Source organism: Eriocheir sinensis, chromosome 14, assembly GCF_024679095.1.
Source record: "Eriocheir sinensis breed Jianghai 21 chromosome 14, ASM2467909v1, whole genome shotgun sequence".
NCBI lineage: Eukaryota > Metazoa > Arthropoda > Malacostraca > Decapoda > Varunidae > Eriocheir > Eriocheir sinensis.
In genome coordinates this window covers 19,375,552-19,394,159 of record NC_066522.1, presented here as the reverse complement: position 1 = coordinate 19,394,159, position 18,608 = coordinate 19,375,552, and the positions used below count along the sequence as shown (strand labels likewise).

General features: G+C 37.9%; 1 protein-coding gene across 4 annotated transcripts in view; it reads left to right on the top strand.

Moving 5' to 3' along the window:
- The window catches only part of LOC126998602 (stomatin-like protein 1), a 22,726-nt gene extending 4,118 nt beyond the window's left edge, over positions 1 to 18,608 (top strand). For 2 of the 4 annotated variants that reach the window (XM_050860508.1, XM_050860509.1), the window contains exons 2-9: positions 556 to 774; positions 3,280 to 3,557; positions 3,742 to 3,902; positions 5,401 to 5,499; positions 5,781 to 6,007; positions 8,893 to 8,949; positions 11,725 to 11,874; positions 13,674 to 18,608. In XM_050860508.1, the coding sequence (XP_050716465.1) occupies positions 556 to 774; positions 3,280 to 3,557; positions 3,742 to 3,902; positions 5,401 to 5,499; positions 5,781 to 6,007; positions 8,893 to 8,949; positions 11,725 to 11,874; positions 13,674 to 13,900 (1,418 nt within the window). In that variant the 3' untranslated portion in view covers positions 13,901 to 18,608. Of the gene's footprint in view, positions 1 to 555; positions 775 to 3,279; positions 3,558 to 3,741; positions 3,903 to 5,400; positions 5,500 to 5,780; positions 6,008 to 8,892; positions 8,950 to 11,724; positions 11,875 to 13,070; positions 13,147 to 13,673 lie in introns of all 4 variants that reach the window. The other 2 variants (XR_007752946.1, XM_050860510.1) reach the window with 2 other exon arrangements.

Sequence of the window (18,608 nt, the reverse complement as noted above, 5' to 3'; positions counted from 1 at the left end):
CACCACATGATGAGCCTTTCAGTGTATTCAGTGGCTAGAGTGTCATGATTACATACTGCAATTGTCTACCATTTATAACCAGTACTGATGAAATTTTATCCACCGTATGTGAAATTGTTCTAGGAATATGCAGGTGTACGGAACCTGTAGACAATGAATCAAGGCGAAAACTTAGTATATAGGTACATAGTGTTATGATAAGGTCACTCATCAAAGACAAGAATTAAAGTAATTAACCTTCTAGTTATTTGATAGATCTTTTTATTCAATAGATTTTTAGTAAAGATTCTGAAAATGTATCACCATTTTCCTAAGATTAAGTTTCACTAGGTCCATCCAAGGAACTTTTAGGTTTAGGTTCAAAATTGTAACCGTGAAATAACACTAATGTCTTAATGTGGCATGTCAGACTTCCACATTAAGAAAACTTTACTGTATATTTCATGAGAGGTGAAGGCAACTTGTAGATCCTGTTAGACAATCTCATGGTTGTCCTATGAGCTTTTACCTTACCATATATATGCATTGTGATCACGCTTTTGCATTTATTTTCAGAGATGGTGTCGTTTGCCAAATACAGTTTGGTTCCCACTGACGAGCCCAAGGAAAATGACCCGCCCCCTCCATCAACCTCGGGGGCCTTTGATTATAACTCGGCATTCAGCTATAAGTCTGCATTTGACTACAACAAATCCCCGAGTCAGTACCAGTCGGCATTCGACTATGGCTATGGTCACAGGGCTCACTCAGTGTCCCTCAATATTGGGGAGAAGGGTTGGTAGAGGCATTGATTACTGTGTCATCTAGTTATTTAGATTTTATGGCCTACCTTACTAATTTATAAGACTTCCTCTCCCTTTAACTCCCTTCCCCTCTCCTTATCCTTCCTTCCCTCTCCTCTCTTGTCCTGAGGTAAGTACTTTGGGCATCCTCTGAGGTATGGTATGGGTAATGGTGATTGGCTTGAGGCTGTCTATTAGTGTTATGACAAGAGTACAGTGTGACAGACAGGCAACCATATAGGAAATTAGCATTAATGTAACAAAATTGAAGTCACTTAAATCATATCTCTTTCACAGAAACAGAAACTAACATGTTATGTATGACCAATGTGAATTCACATATAAAGGAAATAGGATTAGTATTTAGTTGATTGTGGTCTCCTGGAGGTTGACTATAAATTACCAAAAAATATGAAGCACTTCCAAAATTTTTACTTGTCACGCTTCAGTTATTCATTGTGGTTGTACTAATTTGCAGGCTCTCTTTGGGCAAGATAATCTTCGTCACCAGATTGTACCTCATGGATGCACTCAGTTCTTTAGTTTTCTTTTTCTCCCCAACTAACACAGTAACACAGACTGTTTCCTTGTACGACAGAGTACTTGTATGCCTTAAGTTTTCTGTCGAATATACATAGTCAATGACCTACTCTAATTCTCAAAGTGCTGCTGTTAATTTTCTTATTATGCTCAGTACAGTAATTTCTTGTTAGCCACTCCATTACCTAAAGCACAAATAATTACATATATTTGCACTTTATTTCATTATTCAGTAGAAATCTATGTAAACTTTAATATATTTTTCCCCTTAAACTACAATGCTAATAGGATTAGTGAGGAAATAATTGCTGAGAAAAATCACAAGTTTAATGATCTCTCAAATTATTGAGATACAATAGAAAAGGACTCCTGTAATATGTACAGTGGCAAATTAGAATTACATGTACAAAAATTCAAATTTTGAGATACCAAGTGCTGAAAAAAAAATTCTGAAGCCCTACTACTAGTAATGCCTGGAAAAGTCATAAGGGATTTTCAGAGAAGTATCTGCTGATTCTCCATGTCTTTTGTTATATTTTTCCATTCAGTTTCAAGAATGGTCTGTCAGACAGCAGATGTTGACCACAACAGGCTCTCAAATTTGGTATTTGGACACTCTTGCCACCAGGTTCAGTGGGACACAAGGTTTTGAGTATCTCCTTGAGGCACTTAATAGAATAAGATGAAAATATTCTCACTTTGGTGCCATCCTCAGGAAATTTACCCACTGCCTGCTAGGTCAAGTATAAAAAAGAGATTGCACACTGAAAGAGATGAACAGAACATTTGGTGTTGTGAGCAAATTGAACTATCCTGAGTCTACAGTGTGAACTATTAAGAGGAATTTAGATCAAGAATAGTATATCACTGGCTTATAAATATTTTGGTAATTGCCTATGTGCACCATAACAGTTTTAATTAGTGTGGCAGGGCAGGGCGTGGTAAGCAACAGGTGTGATTGTTCTTTTAGAAAATGGCCATTAGCCACCTAAAATCCCTCATGTGGTACTTGATGTGAGTTTCAGAAGCTGTTACATAACTAGCTAATTGCCAAGTCAATGCACTGTAAGTGTTAATTGCATTATTTGATATTGTTAAGTTTTCTGCTCATATGATTGATGGTTATATCATGGATATTGGTTGATGTGGTAGTCATGATTTTGCATGGCCTCTATAACAAGGAAGTGTTAGTGACTTATTGTGGTAGATATGAAAAGGAGTGGTAACCCTTGTTCTTTGTGTTGGCCCTTGCTCCTCTTTGTATTCATGAGACTTTTAGCAATAGTTAATTTTGTTATTTGTTTAAAAGAATTTAACTGTGGCTCATTATGATAACTTCAAAGAACTAGTAGGCATGGTCAGCATGCATGTAGTAACCACAATCAGAGTGGTAGGTGTTGGTTTGAACACTTGGCCACAGCTTGGTTTGGCATGGCAAGATAAGCTGATGCAGTTAGCAGCAGCATGATGAGGCAGCTGCATCATGGTCTTACCTACACTAATAACTGTATGTTTCTAACAACTAATGGAAGTGAATAATCTTTAATAGACACAATTTGAAGCATAGATATGAAATTTAAGTCTTATGATACTAGGAAACTAAATCACATTGTGTACACACCAAAACTATTTGTACCTAGATTAACCAGGTTTCAGTGTTGACATTAAAAACAGCAAAAAAGGAAAATATAATTTCATAACTTCTGTACACAGCGGGGAGAATCTTTCTTGTTTGCCATATTAGCCCATCCAAGTTTCAGCAAGATATATACACTACTTTAGGATAAGAATAGATTGTACATCCCCATTGTCTCAGAATCTTTAGATGTATTGCTAGTGATTATGTATAGTTGATACTGGATATCAGTTTGTAGCACAAATATTTCTGAACTAATTTTGTTATGGCCGAAATATTTTTATATTTTTCAACTTGATAATATTTTTTTACCTTCTTAAGGCAATGCAAGTAAGAAGAGGAGGTTCAAAAATCTGAGTGTGATGGGATGCCTGGCAGCCATAGCCACATGGCTCAGCTACTTCTTCATCTGCCTCACTTTCCCAATCACATTGTGGTTCTGCTTCAAGAAGGTGGCCCAGTGGGAACGTCTCATAGTGTTCCGCCTTGGCAGGCTTCGTGGAGTGTTGGGACCGGGCATGGTTTTTGTTATCCCATGGCTTGACAATTACACTCAGGTGGATATGAGGACCAAAGCTTTTTCTGTCCCACCACAACAGGTGAGCATGAATATTGCAGAATTGTGTTAGTAGTAATACTCTAACCTTTAATTTCATACTTTTCAGGTTTCCACAATGTGAATTCCCACTACGCTTAGTTTTCAATAAAAATATGTTGATCCCACACACATGTAATACCCACATGCGCTCAATTCGGAGCATTCAACTTTATCTTTCTTTGCAGCTCATCACAGCAGACAACGGGATCATAGAAATGGGTTGTGAGGTGAAGTACCGGATCAGTGATGTGCAGCGGCTCACCACCTCCGTCACCTCCCCAGAGCATGGCCTCAGGTCCTTTGGGAAAACTGTCCTACTTAATGTCCTTACCAAGAACACTGTCAGGTATGACTTGCACTCAAGTTTAGATATTCATGGTAATAGGGAAATGGAAAACCTTAGTATGTTGACCATATACAGATTACGGTACATTAATTCATATTTACCTGCTTTGCACTGTGCTAGTATGTATAGTAATCAGTGAGGCTACAGCTGCTCTGTGTTTTGACTGCTACTTTATATATAGGTACGGTGTCGGATTTTAGGCAATTAGCAGCATCTCACGGACAATCACGGCATTGCTTGCGGTGGTACTGTGCCCTCATGAAGTGGTCTTTTTAGTCCTATAATTATGGTTTGCCCTTTTTTTTTATATAGGAGAGGGCAGGTACTACTGTATTACTTTGTTTTTGTGGTGTTTGTTTTTTATTTTGTATGAAACCTTTTATTTATTCTTTATAGACTGTCAGTGGTGCCTATGGTTTTTATCTTTTTTTTGGTGACTTTGGTTTCCGACATTCCAAATCTGTGTCCTGGGAATGAGCACTGCACTGCCCTGTCAGCTGCCAGTGGCTCCTAGGTGGGTGGATGAAATATAGCTACAAGCGGAGTAAGGTTCCATTTCTCCCTAAGGAGCAGGAAAAGGAGGGAGGAGCTCCTTAGGGTGGCATGTGTGATTATGAATGGGTTGAGTGATAAATGCAGGAACAGGAAGAATGAAATCATTGAAACATTCGTGAACAGGAAAGTAAACATGTTAAGTTAATGCTGGTGAAACAAACCTTAAAGGATGTACGGCAAGGGTAAATTTGGGTGCATACGCTATAGCTGCAAGTAGCTGTGGTGCTGATCTCCATCACATTGGCCATTTGAGCCTGTGCTGTGGAAGAGCCCCTTACTCCAGAACTCTGGCCAGTGTGAAGCCTGGGATTGCCACAGTTTACCTTCCCAGGGTTTCTTAGGTACCCATTTATTGGCTAGTCTGAAAGGTAAGATGACAGCTGGGTTAGCTATAGCCAACTGCCAGGGCAGGGATTTGAACCCAGGTCCACGGATTCATAGCTAGGAACACTAACCACTGCTCCATGGAGGCACATGAAAATATGTAGTGTAGGGAAATGTGAAAGTGATGTTGTAGAGTGACTGTGGGAGGGTGCAGAAGAAGGATTAGTATGAGCAGGGGTAGAGAAGGTGAGAAGGAAGGAAGGTAGGCCACATTGGTCTCCCCATTGAGAACGGGTGGAAGTGGATGGACATGGGTGGTGTGGTTCTAGGTTAGTATGTATGACAGGTAAGATAGATATTGTGAAGTATACTTAGGTGTGTGCCTATGCCCCAGTGAATGATACGAGAAAGAAAGGCACGATTGAGGGGAAGAGACTAAGAGGAGTTTGGTAATGTCTGAAAACTTGAGGGAACAGGGTATCAATTACATATAGATAGATAGATAAACTTAGGATATATTTGTCTTATATCCAAATGTTCATATACCTCCTTTTGGGACTTTACATACCAAAGGGATTGGAAATGTATTTTCAAAACTAAATGTTATTTTTACCAACAGGGAAACGGAAAGAGATCGTCCCATTATTGCAGCACAAATACAAAAGGAACTAAATTTGAGAGTGCTTGAATGGGGCATTGAAATTGGAGAAGTGACACTGTGAGTTCATTCAGTTGTTTAATAATATATGTCATTGATGTTGTGCTACATGTCATTCTGGTTTGAGTACTTGTTGTTGCTCTTAAGGTCAATTGTTTCAGTTTATCATTTGGCTTTCATATTCCTTTATGCAACACCATTGTCAGTTTACATTAAGAAGCTGGTGGAAACAATTATCTAAGCACCAAATTCGTGGATACCATGAAACCTATCCATAGACCCTTTAGGGATCCATGGACCATTGGTAAAAAAAAATTGCAGCCAAACTGTTCTTTTGACAGGAGCACTGTCAACATCCTGAAGGAGGCTGAGCCCAACAACCCCCTCAAGCCCATTATGAGTTGCTTTGGAGGCAGTGGAGATGGAGGAGCAGGCCAAGTGTTTGCCCCTCCAGGTGCCTCGGCCACAGCTGCTGCAGCATCCTCAGTCTTCAACATCCCTGGTTTGGGTAGCTTTGGGGACTTCAGTTTCCTTGGGTCCAGCTCCAAAAAGAAGTCAGAAGCTATAGGTAAGTATGATCTATCTACTTGTAATCGTATTTAAGATGAACTGAGTGCATGCTCTTCTTGTCATGTCTCCTTTATTTCTCTCTTCCAATTTTCTTTGGAATTCAAGGATGTTTCATCTCTGACTTGCTGCTGTTGTGATGGTATTCCAGAATTCAATGCTTCTTTTTGAAAAGTATCGTTTCTTTCTGTCATTTCAACATTTAGTCTTTCATAATTTATGTCTCCCTTTGCCTTTTCATGCATGAATATGTAGTAATTCACTCTTCATAAAAAATAAAAAAATGCAGCCAAACTGTTCTTTTTGACTGGAGCACCATCAACATCCTGAAGGAGGCTGAACCCAACAACCCCCTCAAGCCCATTATGAGTTGCTTTGGAGGCAGTGGGGATGGAGGAGGCGGCCAAGTGTTTGCCCCTCCAGGTGCCTCGGCCACAGTAAATACATAAAGTTGAGCACATATCTGAGATGGCTGTTAACGGATATATTTCTCCTGTTTTGGTGAAAGTCAGGAAGTTTTCCCGAGTTATTGTGTCGGTTAACAAGATAGAAAAAAATTAAAGGTGGAAGCACATGCCTTGGCTACATGATAACTTTTGAAAAAAGTAGTTTGAAAGTATATCAGATTAGCCAAATTTCTAATTGAAACATGTGTAAGATTGATAAACTTGCACTACTGTGTCTCAGACCAAGTAATCCTTATGTTAATAGCTTAATAATTCATTATAGTTCATATTTTCTTCAATTATAAATACAAATTCTATATATTTTTTTCACTGCAGATATTAATCCAGTAGTTATTTTAAATAACTATGACTAATGTAATGCATATTCCTTCTCCATATTCTGCAACAACACAAGACTAAATTTTTTGCTGTAAATGGTCATATAGCACAGTTCATATATATATCTATATATATATATATATATATATATATATATATATATATATATATATATATATATATATATATATATATATATATATATATATATATATATATATATATATATATATATTTTTTTTTTTTTATGCTTTTTGAAGCCTTCAATTTGTGAATGTGGATGTTAATAGCTATGGGCTTTACTCTACCTTCACTGTAGAGGCACTGTGGACATCATAAGTGAAGCTTTATCCTAATATTGATTCATCGATTCAACTTTGATTCGTTCTTTTTTATGAGTTGATAACACAAATGAAATCAAGCATAAGTAGTATAAAGTACTGAAATTGAATAACTTTTCATAAAAAATATATTTACTTTTTAGAAGTGAATATCCAAATGGCAAAATTTGAAATATTTATTACTTTTAGGAGGAGCGTAGTTTTTTTTTTTTTTTTTTTTTTTTTTTTTTTTTTGTGCCCTTGAGCTGTCTCCTTTGCTGTAAAAAATAAAAAAATAAATAAATAAAAAAATAAAAAACTCCTCCCAGGAATTAGGAAGAACTCCAGTAACATATGAATTATGTTAGTGGGATAGAACTGTCGGCAACATGGAATGAAATGCAAGTAACATCAGGCTTAAAAGTTTTAGGGATCCAGTTGAATTAATACAGCCAATCAATTAGTAGCTGCTTCTGGCACAAAATTAAACATATAAAGGTGATGCTCTTGTTGAACTGTGGAAAAAATGTCCCTCTAGAATAGAATATTGCAACTCTTTGTGTTCCTGCTGCATGTGATTTAAGACAGTGATATAGGCTCCCATTAAGAGATCCGAAGGCAAAACTCTTGTCTTGACACTGGACCATTTAAGCAAAGTTCCTGTGCTCGGTCTGTGTCTTCAAGAAAGCATTAAGTAGATATAAAATACCTACCATCCTAGCACCTCGATGTTGGTACACCTGGCAGGCCCTAGCTCTCTATAAATACTCTGGATTTCCCACAAAATTAACATTTCATGGCATGGATATGTAATACAGAGAAAAAGAAAATTAGGCAATAATTCCAATTAAGGAAAAAACAAATAAAAAAAAAAAAAAGTACATGATGGGACTGTCCAGCCATGATTGGCAGTGGCAAGAAATAGCCTGTTGAATAAAATCACCAGAACAATCAACCTTGCCGTCCAGCCGTGAGTGGCAATAACAACAACAACAAAAAAACAAAAAAATAGCCAAATGCATGCTTTCTGTGGCTGTCACTTTCTCAGCTGCATTAAAGAAATATCTTATGATACTGTGTGGTAACTAATACATATTCATACCACAAATAAATTTGAAGTTAGTATAATGAAGAATTTAAATTCAAAAAGATAAATGATGAAATGGACCAGAAAATGTTTAATGGTGAAATGTAGGGAAAACAGATTACAATAGCACATTTTGTCCCTTATAATGAATTTCATCCATTGCATCCTTTTGTAAAATGCAGGGCAGGGAACCATATTCAGAGAAATAAGTCTTGTGCCTACTTGAGTATTTTTCATTGTTGTTTTTTTATATTATGCTGAATAAGCATTTCCTGCAAATATAGGTAACAATTCCAACCTTGATTTCAAAGAAGACACAGCAGTACCTTCCAGTCAAAAATGCCCTACTTGACATTACTCCAGAGGATTTTTGCCCCAGAGCTTAAGATCTCTTAATGTGAGCCTCAGTTTATTAAAGCCTGCTACATTTTTCTTAGCTTAAGTTTTAATGATTACTTTTATTATGGAGTTTCCATTAATATATTCTTGAAAATATGATTTAATTTTTCTTATTTCTTTTCAGATTTAGACATCCTTTGTAGCAGTAGACAAAATATATGACCTAAACTTATTTATATGATTTGCCAGTTTTCAATTTGCTTCATCTCATTCAAACCCCGCCCCTGCCCCCGTTCCTCAAGTGAGAGGTTGGTGGAGAGTGGCTTGATCTAACCCACATGTTTCCACCACACAGATCAGCTGGATATGTCTGGCAACAACCTTCAGCACACATCCCAACAGAATTGTGAAGGTACTCCCACCCAAACCTCTTGGTTGTGATTAACCCCATAATGACGATGATGCCACTGGCGTCATATAGTTCTATCAGACGTGGGCAACGACATGATGCCAGCACCGGAGAGCGAGAAGCTATCCGCAATTTAAAGGCCGCGTGTATCTAGGTTTCTGTCGCTGTTAAGTGACTAACTAGCACCTCTTTTGTCCCTTACCACCACTCCGTGCTAAAAATAGTCTACAGTTCCTGCCAACGCATCATGGCGTCTGCAGAGCAATTATGTTCCCTCAGCCGTCCTGTTTCGGCGGTCTTCCTTTAGTTTCTGCTCATTGTGTGCGTGCTGAGTGTAGTCTTGACACCTCCACTAATATACGTGATGTTCTAGATGAACCAGTATCTTGTTCACAGGAGTGTTCAGAGAAGTGGGAAGCAGAAGTTGGAATTTTGGGGGAATCATGGAATTCCAGCTAAACGGTCTGTCCAAATCATAATCTGATTTCACAATTGAGTTCTATGGATGACTTTCTACAACTTTTATTCAATGAAACTCATTCCAGAATGAAAAAAACTACAAAAATTCACAAAAAATATTTTTCGAGTTTCACTGCAACATTGGCTCTCTGTAGGCAGTAAATTTCTGGGTCAAAGATTATAAATTATATTTTACAGACTCTATCGTGATAAAATGAGCAACTTTTCTTCAAAAAAAATTTCTGCATGTCGCACCAGTAAAAAGTTGGAATTTTGGGGGAATCCATGAATTCCAGCCAAATGCAACAACCAAGAAAGAAATGGATTTCACAGCAGGGTGCGCCAGAAAATTTTCTTTAAAACGCCTTTTATGACGTTTTCTCTGTTTCAAAGTTCATTTTCTGCTGACTTCTGCGTTCAGGGGGATCTCCCGAGAAAAACTTTTTCGGTCAATGGGGGTTAATGCCATAAATGAAGTGTTGAAATATGACTTGGCTCTTTGCAAGTTTGTACAATGAATGTTGCACCCCTGAGCACTATTCACTTGACTAAAAAGTGGAAAATATTTTTATACTTCATCCGTAATAACTAGTATGATTTGAGTTTGTTTTATATATATATATATATATATATATATATATATATATATATATATATATATATATATATATATATATACAGTAAAAGTATAATTATTCACATATACATTATCTGGATGGGACTCGAATCTGCAAACCTATCACCATATTCTCATAAGATACATTTGTGAGGAAAACTTACAAAATTTGTATAATTTACCATTATTTAGAGGAAGTGATACTCAAAACTATCACAAAGCCTACATAATGAACGAATTATGTGCAAACTGAGATCTAAAAAGGCATTTTGCCGAGACTTTGTCTGTTAACACACCTCCCTGACTCATCCTTCTCACTGTTGCTGTTGATTGATAGTACCACATTGGCTCTTCCACTACTATGGGACATTCCCTTGTCAGTGAACATACAGTTAGCCTGAATCTTCTGACTGTTGTTCTCTGCCTTCCTTTGTACCTAGTTTGGAGATGCCATCTCACCCTAGGGCCTTCCTAACATCTTAACCCTCGCATAATTTATGCCCTTCTTGCATTCCCTCTTACATGTCTTTCAGCACAACATTTTTGGTCATTCCCTTCCTCTCCACAAAATCACTTTCCTTAGCTAAGACTGGTTAGAAACTATTGTTTGTTATTTCAGTTTGCATTGCCACATCTTTGTTGACCTTTTCTTCTACTTTCAGCTTGCTTATTTTTTCTTTGTTTCAATTTATCAATGACAAACATCTTCCTTTGCAGACTTTTACATAATCAATTCTAGTTCTTATTCTATTTCTTATGTACTCTTCCTTTGTTTTGATGTTACCTCCCTTTATTTGATCAATGTTGCATCCCTTTGTTTTTATTATCTTACACCATGTGGTGTGTGTGTGTGTGTGTGTCTGTGTAATTTTCACCTATGGCCTGATCATGAGCTGGAATCATCATCGTCAGCAAGTACCTTCCTGATTAGAGCAAGGCTCATTTGTCGATCTCTGGGTACTACTGGGATCTTCACACACCACACACCCCATCCTCCTTGCTTAAGAGAGGGCAGTAACCACTCCTTGTCAGTGGAAAAATCCCAAGCCTGAGCGGGGCTTGAACCTCCGCCTGCCAGACCTTGAAGCCTGGCAGGACAGAGCTTTACCACTGAGCTACCAGAACAATGTGTGTGTGTGTGTCTTATGTTTCTGTGTATAAGTACCAGCGGAGCACAGCAGACTTAATTTTCACACAGAAAAGTCTTGCGCAGGCCTGCCACTTGGTGGTGATACTGAAGATCACAATATAGATAACTATTAATGTATTTCAAGCAAATATATATTGCATAGACTATTATGGCTCAACTGAAAAGTTTTAACTGAAATAGTGATTCTCTAGAAATAAAATTATCAACTGGTTGGTTGTGGGAATCTAAGTCCCTAACCTTAGCCTCCTGTACTGTAGAAGCTACACCTCACTAAGAGACAGTGGAATCCAGTAGACATGCATTTATAATCATCATATGTCAGGGATTAACTGTAGTTAAATGTAATGACCTATCCTCATCTAATTATCTATTTTGTATAATTATGTGCATTTGAATGAAAAAGTCAACACTCAAAATCATAATATTGGCTTTCGTATAAATTTTAGGTCTGTCATTTCTACTTGATTAGAGTAGTTGTCAGTGGTAGTTTGTCATTCATGTATAGTTTTGCCACCTAGTCTGAACTCCTGATGTCATTGTGCCTGTTCCTCAGTCACCAGCAGCCGGTCACCACAGTCTAAGATGGGGAGGCACCTGCAGGGGCTCATCAGTGGAGCAGGTGGTGCAGATTTGGCCCATGGCATCTACAGGTTGCAAGTGGAAGGCACAGATGGTGGCATCTTCATTATCTTTGTAGGCAATGGTAAGTTGACATTAAGGCCTCTTGATAATAAGTACGGCTGCCGAATACCCTTGTTAATGCAAACTAATGGCATAGCTGGTATTTCTTTGTAGCAAGGAGTACAGTATGTAGCTGTCTGGTGGGAATGTACTCCTTGTTTAAACTACAAATTTTTCATTGAATGGAGATTGGGAGATACATGTCACCAACCTAAAGATGACAAATTTTCAGGTAGATTTTGAAAAATAAGGATAGCAAAAACATGTGAAAATAACCATCATCCTTAGAGTAAGTAGGGTAGCATGGTCTGTGAGGCAACATTGGTCTCCTGTGTCCTTCATATTTTGAAGGGATTGTGAACAGTAACATCCATGCTAAAAATTATAGCAAAGAATTTGTGGGTACAGAAGTCAAGAGCTATACAATAGACTCTTGCCAGTGACATTCAATAGTTTCCTGAAAGTGTCATGATATATCAACAAACTGTATATTCTGACAGTAACATACAGTCGTGCACCGAGTTTCTAGATTAATTATACTGCAAAATCGTGTATTGAACCTGAATCCATGCAAGATGAGGCATTGATCCTATAGGAAAAGGGCAGTTGGTTCTAGGCTCATTGAGACTTGACCAAATACCCTTTCCCCCCTTCAAAAAAATAAATAAAATAAAATAAAACATCTAATCTAATAAAGAAGCTGGTATGTGGATTCATGGACAATAAACTTTTTAACAAAGGAGGCAACTAAGAGTCAAAGCAAAAAAATTGAAAAAGCCATACATTGCCCCTGTAAAGAGGGTAGGAGAATTTTGGAAGCAGGATCATAAGGAGGATGATATACAAAGAGGAGTATGTATGAGAAGTTTCATATGGGTGTAGCAACCAAAGGAATGGATTGTGGAGTGGCTGAATGAGCAAAACATGATGCTTTGAGGTGGTTTGGATGTGTGAGAAGAATGACTTGTAAAGAGTGTTATATGAAGCCAGGATTGAGGGATGTGTCAGGGGAGACACCAGTGAAATGGATCAATAGAGTGGAAGTACTGGAGAAAGAGTGAGTGACTGAGGGACTGAGCTTCTGCTGTGGTTACCCTCTTTGCAGGAAGTTCCTGTGAAAGAACAGGGCATGGGCTATGTAGATAGATAGAATTAGCTATAGTTTCCATGCCAAGATCAGTTAACCTATTTTCGAACTAACCGGGTCTGCTTGCCTAGCTTGACCTACCTGCAGATGGAGCTGGAGGCCTTTCGCTGCTAAATTGGAGACAGGGAGGTGTCTTCACGAGAGCAGGTCAGTGCCAGGACTTAAATAGTGCTCGGCACATGTGCAGATGAGAAGAGTGGCAGCTGCAGCAGAGGCCAAGCCCTCCAGACTGGGTGGGTGCCACAGGAAGGGTTCTGACATCATATTGGGTGGTGGCAAAGTGATCATCGGCTTATGATCTTTGCCCGAAATGTTAATGTTCTTTCGCTAAAGTTTATTTGTAGATTATTCAGGGGTTGTTGTAAAAGTAGAGGATGCGAAACTTGGTGCACCACTGTATTTTATGTCTCTGCTACACTGTTTCTCTGGCTCACCCCAATACCACACATTATAACATGAAATATGTTAAATTATATTGCATCATTTGAATGTGCGACAGGTATTAATATTAGACTGAACAAAAAGCCAACATGCAAATGGCAGCATGCTCCCCAATTTTGTTTTTATAAAGTTGCAGCATGAAACCCCAAACCTATGGAATGTGAATTAAAATGTGTACAAATGCATGCAGTATCCCATAAACCCAAGAACTAATGATTTGTTGCATCTTGCAGGAGTAAGACAGGTGGTGGAAGGGGACTTGCCTAAGGTCACCCCTGATGTGGCAGTGACCATAGCCAAGAATGACCTTATGGCAATACTGGAAGGTTCAGTGGCACCCCTACAGGCATACCTTTCAGGACATCTCACTGTGCAGGGCAATGTGCAGATGTTAATGGGTCTTGAATCTCTTCGTCAGGGCAACAAAGATAAGGATGCTGACGATATTTTTATTGTCTAAAGATAAAATTTTAAGACAAGCTGCTTACACCAAACAAGTTGAGTCAAGAAGTGTCAGTGATTCATTTTGAATTACCACTCATACACATTTACTCCAATGTATTGTCTCAGAAACTGTTCCCGCTAGATGAGTCAATTCATATTGTCATGTCGTATTGTGTCACATCAACTCACTGATGGGGCTGGGTTAATTTTCTTCATCAGTTACTCCAAGTTCTTAGTGGTGTGAGCATCATGCAAGTTGATATCCTGATGAATTTTGTTCAAAAGCGTCCTACTGTGCATGATCTCAGTGATCACAGTTACTGGGATCATGGCTACTCTGTGGAAGGAGATTACTGCTGCATTGAATTAAGTGGTTCACTAAGTCTGGGAATAAATAACTAAGGTAATATTAGGGTTATATGCAATAGTGCATGTGTAGCCTTCGTCTTCATCTCTTGTCACATTGGCCCTTGAGCCTGTGGCAGGTGATAACCCATTCATTACCCTGGGACACAGGACCAGTGTGACATACAGGTTACCACAGTTTACCTTCCCTGGGTTTTCCCCGGTACCCATTTATCAGCTAGCCTGCAAGGGGGGAGGAACAGCTGGGTGGGATGCACACTGACTGCCCAGGTTGGGATTCAAACCCAGGCTTGCAGATTCGTAGTAAGGCATGCTAACTACTTCACCATGGAGCTGCTATCAGAATAAATGATTGAAGCCCACAGATTTGGGTCATCCACATGAGTTTACAACGCCGAAGCCACAACAAAATAGTTAGTTCAGCATGAGAATATGTATCCATCCTCCTCAAAATCAGTTTAGGTTCCTCAACTTCAGTCTGGGTGCCAAGTCTTGATTGCTTCAATCAATGTGAATGGCTGTGAGTTGTCAAATGACTACTTGACTAGTTTGGTGTAAATGCAGCCTAAAGGGTGACAAACTGTTAGTTAGGAAAGTAGAGATGATTATACAGTAGGATGGCAATATAATGTGAAACAGGTACCAAAGAAATTTGTGCTAATTCAAAGTTTCATTTCTTTGGAATTTGCTAGTTTAGTACTAGAGAGAAACATGCAATAGTAAATGCATATTTCTTGACATACAAAAGTGTAAAGGATTGAGCAAGGGCCATCCAATGCCGAGAAAAGGGGGAATGATGAAATAGGGATTCTCTGCAGACAAGTTGTTGCTGCTACATAGTGTGGTTGCTATAGGCAATTCATTGTTGTCAAAAATACCCCCCCTAAAAGTCCAGCATGAAAAAAGGAAAAATGTGTTACGATACATAGCCCAAATGGTAGCAAATCCACGACCGTGGCCTACACAGGCCCCATACCATAACGAGAGTTACCGAGTGCCCATAGCTGTCATTTTTGCTTTTGTAATAACACCATGCAGTTATATGCTACAAAGAAACAAAAACTATTTCTTGTAGATGAAATCACAAAACAGAAATGGTTTGTTTATGTTCCGTCAACTGATGATCTTGTGGCCCAACCACACGAGTTAACCCCAACACACCTCAATTTGTGTTGCCACCAAGGATTTTAGAGCTCTAGATTCCTTGGTGAATACCACATCCCTTATGTACACACATACTCATGCCAGTTAGCAGCCACATTGCTCTCAGCCCCAGCCAATCAGGCTCACGACAGACACAGTTTCCTGCCTGCTGCACTCTTAATGGTGTGACTCAACATGTCAATTGATTTGCCTCACTGTTGGAGTCACATTATTATACAGTATATTGATTTGTGCAGAAATAATAATGTATTACTTATTCAGGGTCATGTTAAATTGATAATATCAAACCAATTCACACTAAATTGACATACTACTGTATATGAAAAAATAGTCCAAGAAATATGGACTGTTTGAAAGATGTTGCTGGTCATTCATTTTGGGTGTGTTACCGAACAGAACAAAACATCAAATGGAAATCACTAAGTTCAGAGGAATACTATTACGTATTTCAACTTGAGTTAATATTTAATATGATTTTTATGAGTATATAATGACAGTTTAACTTGAATAATATATTTGATCATGGTGTCAAAATATGGCAATGGTGAATTTAGCTGTACATTCCAAAAGATTCAGGCTTTCATTCCAGAATGGTCTTGGGAGGTTTCAAGCACAAAGTTTTTCTTTTTACTCATTACAAAAATAATTTTAGTAATTAACAAAGGTAATACATCTGTTTTCATGCTCGAACCATTGCCATAATATTTCATACCATAAGGACTCTGCATGTGAGAAGTCCATGAGATCACGTAGAATGTGATTAACATAATGGAGATCACTTATATCTCCGATGGAAGCTAAGTGCAACTTGTTACTGTGATAATTTTCTCCATACATGTTTTTAGTGTTTGTGTGTGTTGATTAGTGGGGGACTCCGCAAACTATGTAAGTAGGAGGCAGCACTGTATCCATCTGGCCCCTCGGTGTAAAAGACGTAAATACAGTACCTCTTGTTTTTGTGGAAGTGTTGTGAGGCAAAGGACTACAATATTTCTTCAAAATATTTTAAATAACTAAGAAAATATAGCAAGAAAAGAGAGGGTTGCTCACCTTGCTTTATTTTTTTCAAAATGAAGTCATTATAGGGAAAACCAGGAAACTCCTGTTTATTCTAGATGACTTTTTATCATGCTGATGCAATGGTGAGTAAAATCAAGCTACTAATGATACGTGATTCATGCTAATTCACAAAGTAAGCACAGATTCAGAATGTCAGCTTCATTAAAAAAAAAAAGACATAATACTGAAGATACTAGGTATCCATCAGTCGAGAGTAGCCAATGTTGAGACATTGCATGCTAAAATTTATTCTGATTATTTGTCAAAACTTAAGTTGACATTGAAAACCTGCGCTTATATAATACATTTGCATGGCTCATATTACAGAAAGCCTTATTTTACTCACCCTTGCATTACCTTGATAAAAGTATGTCAAGAAGCTAATGGAGGTGATAGGTTTCCTCTATAACGGCTTAACATGGCAAGAATTAAAGCAAGGGTGGCAATGCTTTCTTTGCTATAATTTTATACAAAAGTTTTGAATCATGCTAATGAAATTGTGTAGTACTTTGCCTCGCAGTCTTCTTGAAGAAACAAGCGAGAGGTTTTGCATTTCCATCTCCTTCATGCCGAGGGACTGGATACAATGCTGCCTTGACCAAAATTCAGCTTAAAAAGTCCCCCACTGTATTAATTATTTTAACTGGTCAATTGTTAATATATTATATTTTTATATGATTTGTGTATTAAGTTTTTTATGTTTGATTATCATAGAATAGGGATTAACAAAAAGTGCAGTTCCTTGATTTCAGTTTTGTGCTGTACATATTTAAAAAAGCCAGTACAGTAAACCCTCGCTTTAACAAACCAATTGGGGGGAAGGGAATGATATTATATCTGAAAATCCATTATGTGCGAGGGATCCAAAATTTTGGTATATAACAAAGGTTATGTGAGTTGAAAATTTGCTTTTTCAGACCAATTCTGTATATAACAAACCTTATTTATTGTATTAGATGGAAGTTTGTGTACTTATGTACATGCAGTCATCACAAATACTACACCCATACAGGGATATTAAAGCAATAATTGCACATTGGACACTATGTTATGCTGGCCAGCCCACCATTGAATATCCCTGCAATTACTGTAAAGACAAAAATGTTTGTTAAAGCCAAAATTTGTTATGTTGAGGTCCATAAAAGCGAGGGTTAACTGTGCTACCAGTCATAAACCAGTGAAGTTCCTCATTATGTATTCGTGTATTCATTTCTGATGCCCACAAATGTTGCATGCAGCTTAAGAAAGGTCACCTCCATTACTGTTGGTATCATACTCATCATCATTCTATTAGTTCCATTTTCCATGCTGAAGAAAATGAGGGTTGGGTTCAGGATGCTTACATTGTTGTCAACTACATATTTTCCTCTTATGTAGGTTGGGGTGCTCAACCCCAAAAATGAGAAAAGACAGCAGTGGAAAGTCGTGTTGTTCATGTATCCTGTCATGTGCCCTAGTAATGCTGTCAACTCTTGAATCTACAGACCCCTATTTTGTGGATTTTGGATTTGCTAGTTAATTCACTATACGTTCATTATCCATCCATCTGCAGGAGCTAATGGTAATAGGAGACTGTGACCATATACAGTACTCTAGGAGTGGCTGTTGGGTGTCTACACACTTCATTTCCCGGTTAATAGCATTATCAGTTTTTAAACCCAAACTTTGATTAATAAAAAGGTCATATTTCATGCAGACAAAGATGTTACTTTGATTTGACAGAAGCTTCAAACAGTATGTCACTACCAAATCATTACTTTCTAATGCTATTTTGAAACAATGCAATCATTTATGTGAAATTTTTATTCTTGATAAGACACTACCAGACCTGATGATGGTTTTTTGGGAACAGTGGCTTGCATCAAGCAAATCCAAAATCCAAAGAACTGATCCCTGTACACTGTGTGTATGTGTGTGTGTGTGTGTTCATCGTGTGAGTGCAAGCATGCGTGCGTGCATGCCACTTTCCATCCTTTTACATTGCAACAAAATTTAATATTAAAAGTAAGGGTTACAAGTTTGGGCTAGGAATCACATTTTCCACATGTTTAAGTAGATTATCCTGTTATGCATTAAAGGTAGAAAGTTGTATATTTTTGTTTATTTATGTATAAATTATAATGTTGCCTGTGTCA